The 14,837-nt window shown below is 45.5% G+C and overlaps 1 protein-coding gene across 1 annotated transcript in view; it reads right to left on the reverse strand.

Annotated features, from left to right (window-relative positions):
- Positions 1-14,837, reverse strand: part of Slc24a2 (solute carrier family 24 member 2) — a 288,585-nt gene that overhangs the window by 46,822 nt on the left and 226,926 nt on the right. Inside the window, exons 8-9 of the mRNA XM_012514856.1 lie at positions 8,999-9,088; positions 4,819-4,985 (exon numbers count right to left, since the gene is read on the reverse strand). Coding sequence (XP_012370310.1) covers positions 4,819-4,985; positions 8,999-9,088 — 257 coding nt within the window. The remainder of the gene's footprint in view (positions 1-4,818; positions 4,986-8,998; positions 9,089-14,837) is intronic.

Below are 14,837 nucleotides of genomic sequence, written 5' to 3' on the forward strand. Positions count from 1 at the left end.
GGCGTCAGGCGCGGCCGCCCGAAGCCGCTTGGGCAGTCGGGTGGGCCTTTGGAGACCTCCATCTACTTCCTGATCGAATTGTGAGCGCTTGTCCTGTCGCAGAATGTCCCCAGACAGGACTGCTGCAGCTAGCTTCGGGATTTCATTCGAAATTATTTTTGTTTCCTTCCTAGTGGAGATCACAATGTTCTAGGCACTAAAAGGTGACCCTGAGGATTTGAAACGTGGATCGCGACTGTCTAGGAGCACGCGCTGGTTACACAGACCAAAGGCGCTCCTGCTGGCGGGCGCACAGGCGCGGAGCGCCCCGCTGCTCGCATCCCCCCCTCCTCCTCTCCCCCACTCTCCCCAAGGGTTCTCATTTTGGGGGGATCTTAATTCATATATTTACAAGGTGGGGGAGGAGAAGATAAATGGAAAGCAGGTAGAGAAGTGAGTCATGACACTAACAAATTATTTTAAAAACAGAATAACAATGATTTAGCTAACAACCTGAAAGCCAGTAAAAGTACATGGTGCTGATGCGCTACAGCAGTGTGAGGTTTCCTCTGAGACACATGTGGGCAATCCTATGATTAAAGCGGTTTTCTTCGGAAAGATTTGCAGTGTGTTTTTAAACCTTATTTTGCATGTTAATACCCGTTATTTCCCTTTTCATTAGACTTTTAATACTTGCTAACATTTTTTGTTTCATATTCTGAAACATTAGGAAAGCCAGGAATGCCACAGGAGCTGACTAGGTCTCTCTGGAGATGAATGGAATTCCTGAGGACATCAGGTGACAGGGGACCTCAAGGGGGCCGGGGGAGATACAGCTGGTTCTACCCATCAGGCGTGATGGGGGAACCTCACATGCGAGAAGGATGACAGGATGACGGCATTTTAGGTGGGCTTCTGCTGGGTGAGGGGCACTCAGCCGTGACCTGGCCTCGGGAGTGTGGAAGAGGAAGTAGCCTTTTGAAACCTGAACAGTGACCGTGTATATCTGTCTACTCTGCGGGAGTGTGCGCACAGGCAGAGCCCACAACTGTGTGTCTCTGGCTTCCCAGGCATGGCACCTGCCGGCTTCCACTTAGGTGCAGGTAGCCAGGCAAAGCTGAAGTCATTGTAGTATCAGCCCCATGACCATCCACACAGGCACTTGGCCACTAAAGCCTGGCCAGCAGGCACCTCCCCAGTGACCACTGTTGGGGTGCCCTTCCCCAGAAGCACAGGGAACAGGTGGAATTCCAATTTGGGGCAGTCCTGGAAGCCTGGCTCAGCAATGGAAAGTCAAACTGGGAGGGAAGGTGGAGAGAAGAGTGGCAGTGATACAAGGGTGAGAACCATCACTAGGGGCTGGCCCCGTGGGACACTTCTTCCATCCTTTCAAGTCTTACGAAGAGAATGACTCCAAACCACTTCACTATTACTAAACAGATGGTATACTTGGGATACTGAGCATCTTCTGTAGGCCCATGATTTGGAGGTTTGGTCAGCAGCTTGTGGTGCTACTGGGAGAGTCTGAACCTTGAGGAGGGCCTGGTGAAGAAGTTAGGTCACTGGGCATGTGCCTTTGGTGACAATATTGGGGCCCTGGCCCCTTCTCTCTGTTTTTGCTTTTTGGCCACCATGAACAGGTCTCCCCCATGAGCTACTGAGCCACCACAGGCCGGAGCAACATGGACTCATGACTGTGGGTAGAAACCTCTAAAACCATGAGCTGAAAGAATTATGCTCTCCATTGATTATCTCAGTTATTTGTCAAAGTAGGAGAAATCCAACACAGTGTGCACATGCGAACACACACACACACGCACACACACACACACACACACACATGCACATATGCATGCACATGCGATTCTGGCGAAGTTGAGGCTGACGGCACTTCAGTGAGTTCAGAGGGAAATGACATTTTTCATGTTTTATCAATTCTACTGTCAGTGATCAAAGATGAGAATCACTTGCAGCGCACATGTAACTTTATTCAGGAAAATGGTCATTCCCATGTTGAGTAGTAAGAAGTTGGGGATCTCTTATAATTTCCAATGATAGGGAGCTAGTTAAATAGTGACTCAGCCAATGTAATATATTAAATGCCTACTTAAAATCTCAAGTGTATGGTGATACAGGAAAATATTCATAATATAATTTTAAATTTAGGCTTTATTTTTTATCACAGTGTTGGGGATCAAGCCTAGTGCCTTGTATGTAATTTTAAATTTGAAAAGATTTATATAAAATGTAATTTCAATGATGTAAAATATGCACATATTTAAAAGGGTATTGAATTTTCATTGATCTTTATATATATTTTTCTAATTTTTTATTATATTAATCTGATGAGCAAAAAGAAAGTGCTGGCAGAGCTACAGAAATTTTTACACAGGATATGTTGGAGGTGGTGTCACGACATTAGGATGACATCATAAGGGGGTATAAATTCTTGGGAAAGAAGCTTTTGGAAAAGAACTATGCAAAACACATCAATAATCATTAAGATTTTCAAAATATGCAATCCATCGATACTGCTTACAGGAATTAATCCTAGTAAAATAACTAAATGAGAAAGTTTTTCTAAATAAAGGTGTATATCAAAATAGCTACAATAACATAAAATTGAAAATAAATGTCTGCTAAAGGGTAATGGTTAGACTGAAAACAATAAGATATAATATTTGAAGCCATAAAATCAATTGAGAGCTATAAAACACTTAAAATGCTTTCTATGGTTTTCTAATAGGTACCTCTTTGTACCAGTATATCAGGTTTGAAGACAGAGAAATCAAGCCTTGTGTGGTGGTGCAGGCTTGTAATCCCACCCTTCTGGAAGGCTGAGGCAGGAGAGTGTGAGTTTGAGCTCAGTCTGGGTGATTTAGTGACTTAGTAAGGTCCTGCCTCAGAATAAGGAAGGGTTGGGGCTGTGTAGCTCAGTGAGAAGCCCTGGGTTTAATTCAAGTACTATAAAAAAGAGAAAAAAAGAGGGAAAAACTAAGGTCCTCATAGAGGAATAAAAGTGAATATTCACTAAGAAAACTGTGAAACATTTGAAAGAGAAAATAAAAAATGTTCTGGAGAAGTAGGATTAGGATGAGTTTTCCTTACACTTTCATCTGTTGCTAGAATAGATGCACAATTTAAGAACAATCGACAAAGCATACTGCACTTCACTAGGAAATTATTTTTCAAAATCATGACAAATATGTCTAACTGAATATTTTCAATGTTTCTTAGCTTGTAGGATTTTCACTGTTTTTACTTCAGAACATTTTCCCTCCTCATCTTTTTTTGTTTAACAAGTGACTGATCATTCTGCATTCTAAATGCATGAGCAGCAGATCTAAGGAATACTAACTTTCCTTGAAAGTGTACACTTTTCAAGGCCTTCATTCATTTGTGCGTCTGCCAGTTCAGTCCCAAGCATCTGTCAGGAGTCTATCGAACGGCACGTGTTAGGCTTTGGGGGATCCTGCCCTTAGTGAGTCCTGAGGAAGCAGGCAGACAGGGCCATGGCAACGGTGTGATCTGCGGAGTCCTCCGGCCCCAGGGGAGGCAGAGCAGTCAGGACTGCAGCTGACACTGGAAAGATAGCCAGAGTTTCCTAGGCAGACAAGCATGGGGGCTCTTCAGTGAGAGGGGGCCCCCAAAAGAAGACAGCCCAGCAGGGGAAGAGAGGGCACCTTTGGGCCTCAAGCAGGTTCACACAGAGCTGCTCAGGTAGTGCGGCTGGTGGCCCAGGCTCTGCTCAGTTCCCAACCGCCTGCTCATTTGCTAGTTTTATGAGTTCTGTGCCCTTTGGGTTCCATATCTGAGAAGCATAGGTGCTAATATATACTTATGTGATTGCTGTGTGGCCTAAATGGGTAAAAGTGTATAGACAGAGTATATGGTAGACCCTACAGGAAATTATATATAATGCATAATACACACACACACACACACACACACACACACACACACATATATAAATGAACGTTAGACAGAATGATGTTGAAGTGTTCAATGAGAAAGTCCACGTACTTCGCTGGGTCTCCAAGCCCAAGTGTCAAGAGCCCTGTTCCTTCTGGAGTGTAGGATGACACCCTAGGTCTTGCTTTCTCGGGGACTGACATTCAGGGTGATCTGTCAGGCTCCTCTTACTTGGGACAAGTTAGATGAAGTGGGGAGATAACAATGTCCCTCTCAGTCTGGCGTGCTACAGATACTGTAAGTCATGTGAAGAGCTCCAATTATTTAACTGTAAGAAAAGACCTCATGTTCCAACTTTCAGAAAACCTAGTCTATGCTTAGTGGGATAGATCAATTCCAACACTGCCAGTGTTTTCCAAGGAAAGAAACAGTATGTTTGTCTGTTTCTGCCTTAAAGCCCAAATCTCATTCAAAGCTGGGCAGGATACTGTAGAAAATGTAGCACGAACCTCCTCCCAGAGCATCTCAGGCTGGCCTGAACGTTGAATGTTTACAACACATGGCAAATGCAGGTATATAAATGAAATTTCTGGAAGTATTTTCTAAAACATATATTCTGTATGCAGGCATGTGTTTCTGGTATATAGAGATGACTTATTCTTCCTTAAATTCTTTTTTTTTTTTTTTTTTTTTTTATACTGGAGATGGAACTTAGAGACCTTGCACTTGACAGGCAGGTACTTATGCTACTGAGCTATCTCCCCGGCCCAAAGTTCTTCAAAAATAAAAATGAGAATGGTAAACCGAATGATTCCCCATCTCAGCTTTGTTTTGGTATTGCTACATTTTAAGCTCCCAGGCCCTTGCAGTTACTGGAAGAAGATGGCTATGGCTGGCACACGCATTTGCAGATTCATCTCTACTCACCCTACAGTGATGTCAAAAATGTTGCTCCCAACAGAGCTGGACACGGCCATGTCCCCCAGCCCCTTCCGGGCCACTATGACACTGGTAATAAGGTCAGGGATGGAAGTCCCCGCAGCCAAGATGGTCAGACCCATGATCTCTTCACTGATGCCGATGGTCTCTCCGACCTAAATATCGTGAGAGGACAAACATGTGTGCTGGAAGTCATAAAACCGCCAAAACACAAATACTGCAGTGCAGCCCACGTTCAGTGAGTTACTCCTCTGTGCTCTGCTGAATTCTGAGATGGTAAAGATTGATGAGCCGTGATCACTGCCATACAGGAATTTTTTTTTGTTTTTTTTTTTTTTTTTTTGGAACTGGGGATTGAGGGATTGAACTCAGGCCCTTGCACTTGCCAGGCAAATGCTTATTCTACTGAGCCATCTCCCCAGCAAGGAATTAATATTTTTATGACATTCAGACCCAAGACATTAGCAATGTTCATCTGAAGATCAAGTAGATCATTTAAAATTAAAACCAAAGCAAGCTAGAGAGGGCTCTTTGGAGTTATAAAAATCAACTGGCCTTTGACCCTCGGGACCAGCCCCTGACAGTGACACCTATCTGGGCACAGATCTGCTCTTCAATTTACCATCCAAGCTTAAAAACTGGCTCATTGTTCCCATCTTCTTTAATATTTTCTATTGTCCGAACCACACTTGAACACTATTAGCCTCTCCATTTCCATAAGAAATACGATTTTGGGAGAGTTCAGGTCTGATAATATGGAGCGCTTACTAAGGCAGCTGCAGAACGGTGGCAGCCCGAGGAGGGAGCGCGGCCCGAAGCCTGCGTGTGCGGTTGCTAAGAACTCAGCCTGCCGGTGACATGCCCTGCACGTGTCTTTGACCCTAGCCTTTGAACATGCAAAGCGAGGGTAAGTGTATCCAAACACAAAGTGATGCTGGGTAACTTGTGCAAAGCCCTTTATCAGTGATGTGTCATTACTGAAAAGGCAAGGGCACGCGGTAGGTATACTTCTTTCCAGTTTTTCTTCTTTAAGCTCTTGGTTTTTTTTTTTTTTTTTCTTTTTTCCAGAACCAGGGATTGAACTCGGGCCCTTGCGCTTGCCAGGGAAGCACTTATTCCACTGAGCCATCTCCCCGGCCCCCAGTTTTTCTTCTTTAGACTGATGAGTTCTGCTTGGAGGCTGGTCTGGCCTCATGTAAAGGCTTTTCCATTCTTGTGAGTAACTTGTCAACCTTGTTGAGACTTGGAATCTTTCGCTTTTCAGATCTGCAGCTCATCAACTCCAGAAAAGACATAAAGCTTCTCTTTGGTTTCTATTGGCCTTCTTGATGACGTCCAGAGGTTTATTGTTTTTTTTGGTGGGGATTACTTACAGGTGTTGGGGATTATTGAGATAGCATGTAATGATAAAGGAATTAGGGACTGAAATACATTCATTCCTAAATCTCTTTTAGGTTTTTGATTTCTAAGTTATATCTTATCTAAAAACATGGGAGATAATTTTATTTTTGTGGTCATTCTGGTCTAGTGTCTGGTATCCTGATGAGATTACCATGGCACACAGATTCTATGCTCTTGTTAGAGAGTAAGCCCTGGGCCGGTGAGATAGCTCAGTGGACTAAGGCGCCTGCTTAGGCAAGTTTAGGCAAGTACAAGGACCGTGGTTTGATCCTGGCACCACATGCAATGCCAGCCCCGTCCTCAGGGTGGGCTGAGTTGCCCACAGAGTCCAGAGTAGTGGCACATGCCTGTAATCCCAGACTGGGGAGGATGAAAACAGGAGGATCACTATGAGTCCAAGCTGTGTAGTGAAACTCCGGGACAACCAAGTACGTTAAAAAAAAAAAAAAGTAAGCCCTGTGCAAGCAGTTTTCTTGCCTTGGTAACTATGACATCCCTTATTTGTAGAGAACAGCCTGATCTATGTTAGGCTGTGAAAGCTGAGGTGGTGGATGAACAAACTGATCTGCACACATAGGTGATTGTCTAACATGGTTCTCACTGATTCACCTTGAACAAGTTATGTAAGAGTTTTGTACTAGCAAGCCCTATGTGAGCAAAACTTTCTTCTAGTGGCTTATCTTTTTGTTTAAATTTAGAAGGAAATGTCAAGGACTAGGAAGATGATGACTAAATGATTGTCTAAAAAAGTTACAGTTTATTTAATGCATATTTAAATAATTTAAGTTCTTATACAGATCATCTGTTTCATAGTTCAATGCCACTTTGCAGAAAAGGGAAGAAATTGAAGAAAAGTGGTATGGTTAAAAGCTGGTTTGGGACACAGAAGTCCTGGTGAAAGTCTAGTTTGTCCCTCTAGGATGAGGGACACACTGTCTCTGCCTCTCAGTTGCCCATTTGTAACATGAGGACAACAACATTCACTCAGTCATGCTGAGCACCTGTGATGAGACTAATGGAGGAAACAGCAGTGTCAGACTTCAAGTAACCGATCAATAACTAGCAGTGAGTACCAAGCAGACATTACTACTTTCTTCTGTGAAGTTTTCAGATCAGCAACCAAGGTTCTGGCATTAGGGACAAAAGTTGGCTTACTGGGGCCAAGTCACAATATGGAAAAGCACATGAATAATGAATAATTTCATTGACCCCTGATGAGCCTGTGTGGCTGAGACACTGTCCTTGAAGGAAATCTAGTCCTTTAAAAATGCCTGCCTGAAGTGGCTGTCACTCCGCTGACTTTTGAAGAGTCAGAGGAAAAGCCAAGGGCACAGATAGGACCATCCTCGGGTCGAACAGCGTCCTCATTGTAGCTTGGATGTGGAAGGTTTACCAAAGCTTCACGTGTTGAAGGTTTAGACCCATGCTGGTGATGCTGTCAAAAGGCGGTGGACACCATTAGGAGGTGGGTTCAGTGGCAGGAAGCGAGGCCAGTGGTATTTCTCTGGGGACTTGGGGCCCTAGCTTCCACTCTTTCTCTCTTTGCTCCTGGCCATTGAGAGGTACACAGCTTTCTTTGCTGCGGTCTCCCCACCGTGATGTTCTCCCAAAATGATGGGACCAAGCAATCACGGACCCAAAACTCTGAACCTGTGAGCCAAAACAAACCTCTCCTTCTGATGAGTTGATTATCTCAGGTGTTATCCCACGGTGGTAACATAGTTATATAGATTTTCTATGCTTTCTTCTGAAAGTTTGATAGTTTTAGCTTTTGTATTTAGAGATGCCTACTTTAAGTTAATTTTTGAACACAATATGAGGTAAAGATTTAAATTAGTTTATTTTGACATATGGAAATTGAATTATTTCAGCAACATTTCTTGAAGAGTCTATCCACATATGTTCTTGGTATATATGTCCTTATTTCAAACTACAACATCTCATGTATGCTAACGAGTACAATAATTTAAGGATGACAATAGACAAAGGCTATAAGCAGGCAGTTTGGAGCTCATGTAGAGGAAAGATTAAAAGTATGAAGTTGGGGCTTCAGAGACTGCTGCTCTGCTACTTACTTCCTCTGTGATTTTAGGCAACCCTCTTGGCAATTTTAAGCTTACCTCCTTTATCTGGAGAGTTTAGACAGTAATAGTACCTTCGTAGAATTCAAATCTATGTACAGGGTTAATGGCAGGATTATAAAGACAAAGGGATATAAACTGCCCACCACATAGTACCCATTCAATTAACAGTGGTGATTGTAGTGGCCTCATTCCTTGTATGTTTCAGTGACTATTACTAAGATCATAAGGGATTAGGATTGGTTCTTGGTTTACAGTGGTGAGGATGCAATATATCATTATTTATATAAAGTGAAGCTCTAGGAAGACATCGTTTTGTTTCCACATCCTTTCCCGAGACCAGTTCAGAAAGCCCGGTGAGAGCCATGTTAAATGGCTTGTCCAGGATAAAGCTTTCTGTCAGTGACACTAAAGAATGTTTGTCCCGTGCTTGGGTTGGCCTGGGTTCAGACTATGGAGGGCAAGAAACTTCAGGCTCATCTTCCTGCAGATGGCCTTCCAGTGCTTCCGCTGATGTGATTCCAGGCTAGGGGAAGGGTCTGGGGAGAAAGAAGGACCTAGAGCCTACGGGAAGTTGTGCAATTTATCTGTGACACATCCAGTGTTGTCCTGACAGTTTTAGGAAGCAAACACACCGATGAACCACTTGGCAACCAAGCTGAGAGAGAAACCAGCCCAAGACTCACCTGGTGCGCCCACCAGACCATCAGATAGGAGAATACTGCGATCCAAGTGATGGAGCCAAAGAACGTGATGGGGAAAAACTTCCTCGACGCCTAAAGACAACCAGAAGAGGTCAGAGTGTTAGCGCTGTCACCTGTGAGCTGCCAGCTCAGAACTAAAGCCACTCTCGGCAACTATTTCTCCAGCATTCCCGTGTCTTGCTGGGATTAATGATCAAAAGGCTGCTCCTACCCCTGAAGGTCCGGGGCAGTAAGTGTGCTCCTGGAAATGTGAAACTGGTAGGAGCGGAACGGTCATGTTGCTGCCTCCGGCTGGAAGTCTCTTAAAAAGAATCACTATTAGTTCCGACAAGTAGATGCTAAGATGGTGCCTGCTCCCGCCCTTGCTAAGGCCTGCTTTCTCACCTTCTCTGACATTCTGCCAATTACAGTTTTTGTCTTTCTTCCCAAGTTCCCTGGAATCAGATTCTACAACTTGTAAACCATTGCAAACCATGTACTAAGAATCCATATCTCCCAGGAACCCTATGGGATTAATTATATGGGACAGGAATGGGAAGGATTTAGAAACAGATCTTATAGTCCCAAGAATTACCAGAAAAGCCACACCGATGGAGCTACCACCATAGCTTGTTTAGTTTTGGGGTGATGCCTGGTCTCCAGGACTCCGGGGCCACACAGGCCACACAGATAGGTGGATCGATGGAGGCAGGTACGCCCGGCTGGACTGATCTTGCCTGGGAGCGGGGCAAGGGGACGGGCAGTCCAGGGACTGCTCCCGGGAATGCTTCCTTCCTGCTCCCGTATCATATGATGTGCAGTTCTCTTTAGCACACTGAGCTCTATGCACTCTCAGGCTTACGTTGTGAGTATCTTCAAGGGTTCCTGGGAATATTAGCCAAAAACTGAGGCAGCCAAAATGCAGAGCTTTTTATCTGGTACAACTGTGGGCACATTCAGGCTTGCGTTGTTGCCAGCCTTTGTGGCAAACTCGGAGTCTCTTAAACTATGCTCTGACAGCACAGTGTTGTCACAGAGCTTTCCACCTGCTACGCCAAGGACTTTTTATTTCAAAACTTTCTATACTGGGAAACAAACCCGGTTTTTATTTGGGTAATCCCACTCAGCTATGTTAGGAATGAAAACGGATTGGCACAGACAAAAGCAATCTCAGTTGTCTGAAAGGCTGACCTGGGCAGTCATGTGGAGCACTTTCTGTTATGGCCTCTGAGAGCTTCATTAGGAGGCGAAGATAAAACCCACACCCAGCAATCCTTTGAGCGATGAACACCGGGTACCACTGTGCCCAGCGGGCTCACGGCTCTCTGCTCACTGCAGTCTCTGGATGTTTCCATTATCGTTCATGTAGTTCTTAAATGTCACTATAATAATTTCTCTCTTTCAATGATTGCTGCAGTTTGGTCCATTTATGAGCTATGATGCCTTGAAGAGCAAGGGGCTTACCTAAGTGGAGGGTTTCAGGCCCGGGAGCATTCCAAACCTCACCCTTAAATGTGACTTGCGCTCCTTTCCCTTCTCCGAAGGCAATACTTCAAACAAGGACTCGGGGAAACAGGAAGCAGCCCCTGGCTTTTCAACATGGGGACTAGAACTCTCACTTCTGAAAGTGAATGTCTTTACAGCTGGGAGTTCGTCTGGTTCCGGGCCTGGAGTCCCCATGCCCGTGCCTAGAGCCAGGTAGAGCTTCTAGCTGATTTGCGCTTCCAGGGTTTTCCTCTGGTCATGAGCCACTGTCTCAGCATCCGAAGTGCCACAGGCTCCCAGCTCCCAGGGCCATGCTCCATCAGGGCCCGCAGGCCCCTCTGCTGTGTGAGTCTGAGCACCACACAGAGGGAGTGCACAGCACACTGCAGAGCGTGGCACCTGCACCGTGGCCTGGGAGAGGCGCCACTCCCCAACCTGCCCATTCTCCATGTTGGCTCCCTTCATAATGGGGTAACTACGGTTCATCTTTCCCGTTTAATTTTTTACCTTTTCATGTTCATTGAGATGAAGTCTCAAGTCAGAATCAAGTAATTTGACCCTCTATCTCTCCTGGAAAATATCCCTGAACCACAGAACCCTCCTGCCCCAAAAGCAGACATAAAGAAACTAAATTTAAATCAGTGCACTGATGAAAAACTTCAAAATTTGATGCTCATGTTTCTTAATCAAGAAATTGATTAGCAATTAACCAGCATCAAAAAGTACCTAATTTTTTAATTTGGGGATTATGTTAATAAAAGGCTAAAATAAATAAAATTTCTTTATAGGTTTCAGGATTTTCATTGTAAACTAGGGGTCGGCAAAGGCAGTGCTGCTACTCTGTATGCAGATTTTGAACTAGAGATAAAGGGACACCGAGGTCTGTCTGGCTTTATAGGGTGAGCTCCTGCTATGTATGGCTACTCTGACTCTTTTCTAAAGAAAAATAGAACCAGTAAAGCCCAAAATATACCCAGGCACAGACATCATCATCATCATCATCATCATCATCATCATCATCATCATCATCATCATCATACTAGGCTGTGCTGTGAATGTCAGAAAATAAAAAAAGCACCCGGGAAACAGCCTAGCGTTCCAGCTGCGTGGCCATCTGCCTTCCCAGCCTCCCCTATTATGCCTGCTTCGGAAGTTTCAACCCTCCACGCATCAGCAGTTTGGCTAAGTGTTTCCCCCTCAAGCAGCCCATGCAATTCTGTCTTTCAGTCTTTTCCTGGAACCTTTCCCTTATGTAGACTCTGGCTTCATTGCAGACACCACCACCCTGCACGTAGCACCTGTGTGGTTATTTAGATCCCAGGATCCCTGGAAGGAAGAACCCGGCCTGAGCACCAAGGTCCAGCTCATCAATTTATCGTTAGCAACGGTGGCCCATGCTGACACCTGTTGGGATGGGCCTTATGCTAATAAGCAAATTGGGCCCATTGCTGTCTGTTTGTTTCCAATGGAATGGTTCACTTACACAGTCGACAGCGAATGCTCTCCTTAGGAGCACCTTTGCACTGCGGGTGTCAGGTGTTTTGTTCCTGTGAGGAGGAGAGTAACTAGGATGCAGGTAAGAAGGCCTCCAAAGGACTGGCCAGATAGCTCAGTGTATTAAGGTGCCTGCTGAGGCAGACGCAGGGGCTGGGGTTTGATCGCCAGCATGCTGTGCCAGCCCCATCCTCAGGGCGCGCTGAGATGGCAATTGAGACTGGGCGTGGTGGTGCATGCCTGTAATCCCAGAGCTTGGAAGCTGAAAACAGGAGGATCGAGCCTGATCCATGTAGTGAAAGCCTGTAGACCCTGTCCTAGACACATTAAAAAAAGGACTCTGATAAAAAGTGGAATTGTTATTAGATGATATCCTCAGTTTAAAGAGATGCGGAAACAAGGCTTGGGGAGGCGAAAGTGAGCTGGCCTGGAGTCTCCACCCGGCCTCTTTCCATGGAGCAGGCCTGCACCGCATGTGGAAGCCTTTCTGGGCTGTAACCACTCTTACTTAACCACGCTTGGCTCGTAGCAAACGGTAATTATGCAGCAAGAAACTGCGGATACCAGCCGGGTTCTCAGGCGCCTTCCTGGCTCAGTGCGCTCCTGTGTTACAAGAACATTCACCCTCGCCCATGACAGAGGGTAACTTGGGGTCCTCATTCTATAGTTGTCAACTTTCATTGAAGATACATTTCTCTTTAAAGTTTACATTTTAGTTCTTCTGCTTTTAAAACAAAGCCATTAATTTCAGAAATTAAATGTGAAGCTCATACTAATTATCTGAACTAAAATTATGTACTATCCAATAAACATTGCTCTATAATTTGCATATAAATGAAGTGATAATAAAAACAAGTGGGAGTGCTATTTACTGTGAAGCTGGAAGTATACAACCATGTTTCTCCTGTAATTATTGTCAAGGTTTCAGACATTCATCTCCATGAGCAATTAAAAATCTACAGAGGATAAAAAGAAAAATCTACAGAGGAGACAGAGCTTCCCGGCCCTAAGGAGTAGCTGACGTCTGCTAGTTAACACTTTTCTCCTCTCTCTTTCCCCTTCCTGCAGGCTTTCTCGAGAGGCCTTTTGGAAATGCTTGAGCCTACAGCAAGACGGCAAGAATGGCCACAAATACTCCGCTGCTCCTCCGGTGAAAGGTCTACTGCTGCCCACCTTGATTCTGCGCTGGCTTAATGAGTCGCTGTGATCACCAGCGGTGGTGGAAGTGGCTGCATGCAAACTGCAGAGGGTCCCACAAGAACTTCGTAGCCCTTGTTTGTGCTGCTCCTGGCACCCTTCCAGCCTGTGACTAAGTCCAGGCAACCTGCTTAGAGACATGCGGAGCAGAGGAAAGCTGTTCCAGCTGAGACAGCCCTGCGCGAACCACGCCAGTGAACTTCGGGGCCAGGTGTAACCCAGACTTCCAAGCTGCAGAATTACGGACTAAGGCATGCATGTTGTTTTACCCAGCCAGCTAGGGTGGTGTCACACTGGGAAAGACAATTAACACAAGGCCAAGCCTAATGAAACTAAGCATGCCCGAGAAAGGCCTCAACGGCTCTCGTTCCAAGTGGCAAAGACTCTTCGCTTGGTGCGCCACTTAGCTATGAGGTGCACATACGACGTTCTTCCAAGCTGCGAACTCTGCGACAAGCTGGATGTGCGGTCATCTTAAATTTGCAACACTGTCTTGGTAGCTTTCTTCCTGTTTACCACAGGATGTCATCACAGGAGGCAGGCCTACGGATCTTCTAACCCTTTATTCACAGAAGAGGAAAATGTCATCCAGGACTGAGAAGTACTTATTTCTAGGGATGCACAGCTTATAAATTAGGGAAAACCACCATCATCGATGGACAGAATGTGGTAGGAGACTCGGGCTCAAGTCCAGGTCCTTTTATTAATAAAACAGAACAACTTGCCTTGTAGCTACATGCGGGCATGCTTTACTTCCTCTACTAAACTTAGGGACCCTCAGTGACGGAAATTGTGGGGGCCGGGGATACAGCTTAGTGGTTTAAGCATCTGCCTGACAATGCAAGCTTCTCAGTTTGGTCCCAGATATCACAGGAAAAAAAAATCAAGGAAATTGTAAAGATATAAAGCCTTTGTATCTTTCTGAAGGCCGAAGCCCTAATACTTAGCATATAAAACATTCTTAGTACATGTTTGCTGAGGAAAATTTTAAAACCAAACATTCTTCATGAGACTCATTTCTTGAGCGAGAGAGTGAGCGAGAGCAAGAGCAAGAGACTGAGAGAGAGCAAGAGCGAGTGAGAGCGAGAGTGAGCACGAGAAAGAGAGCGAGAGACAGAGTGAGAGCGAGTGAGAGCGAGCGAGAGAACGAGAGTGAGAGTGAGCAAGAGAGAGAGAGAGAGCATGACAGCGAGAGAGCGAGAGCGAGAGCGCAAGAGCGAGAGACGGAGCCAGACAGCAAGAGCGAGAGACAGAGCGAGAGCACGAGAGAGTGAGAGCGAGACTGAGCGAGAGCGAGTGAGAGCAAGTGAGAACGAGAGTGAGAGTAAGCAAGAGAGAGAGAGAGCATGTCAGCGAGAGAGCGAGAGCGCAAGAGCGAGAGACAGAGCCAGACAGCAAGAGCGAGAGACAGAGAGACAGCGAGTGAGACAGAGAGCGACGGCAAGAGAGCGAGACAGAGCGAGAGCGAGACATAGAGAGCGACGGCGAGAGAGCGAGCAAGAGAGCGAGAGACAGACAGCGACAGCGAGTGAGACAGCGAGCAAGAGACAGCGAGAGCTGGGCCGGGGAGGTGGCTCAGTGGAATAAGCGCTTCCCTGCCAAGCACAAGGGCCTGAGTTCAATCCCCGGTGAGAGAGAGAGAGAGAGAGAGAGAGAGAGAGAGAGA

Source organism: Octodon degus, unplaced genomic scaffold, assembly GCF_000260255.1.
Source record: "Octodon degus isolate 3935 unplaced genomic scaffold, OctDeg1.0 scaffold00044, whole genome shotgun sequence".
NCBI lineage: Eukaryota > Metazoa > Chordata > Mammalia > Rodentia > Octodontidae > Octodon > Octodon degus.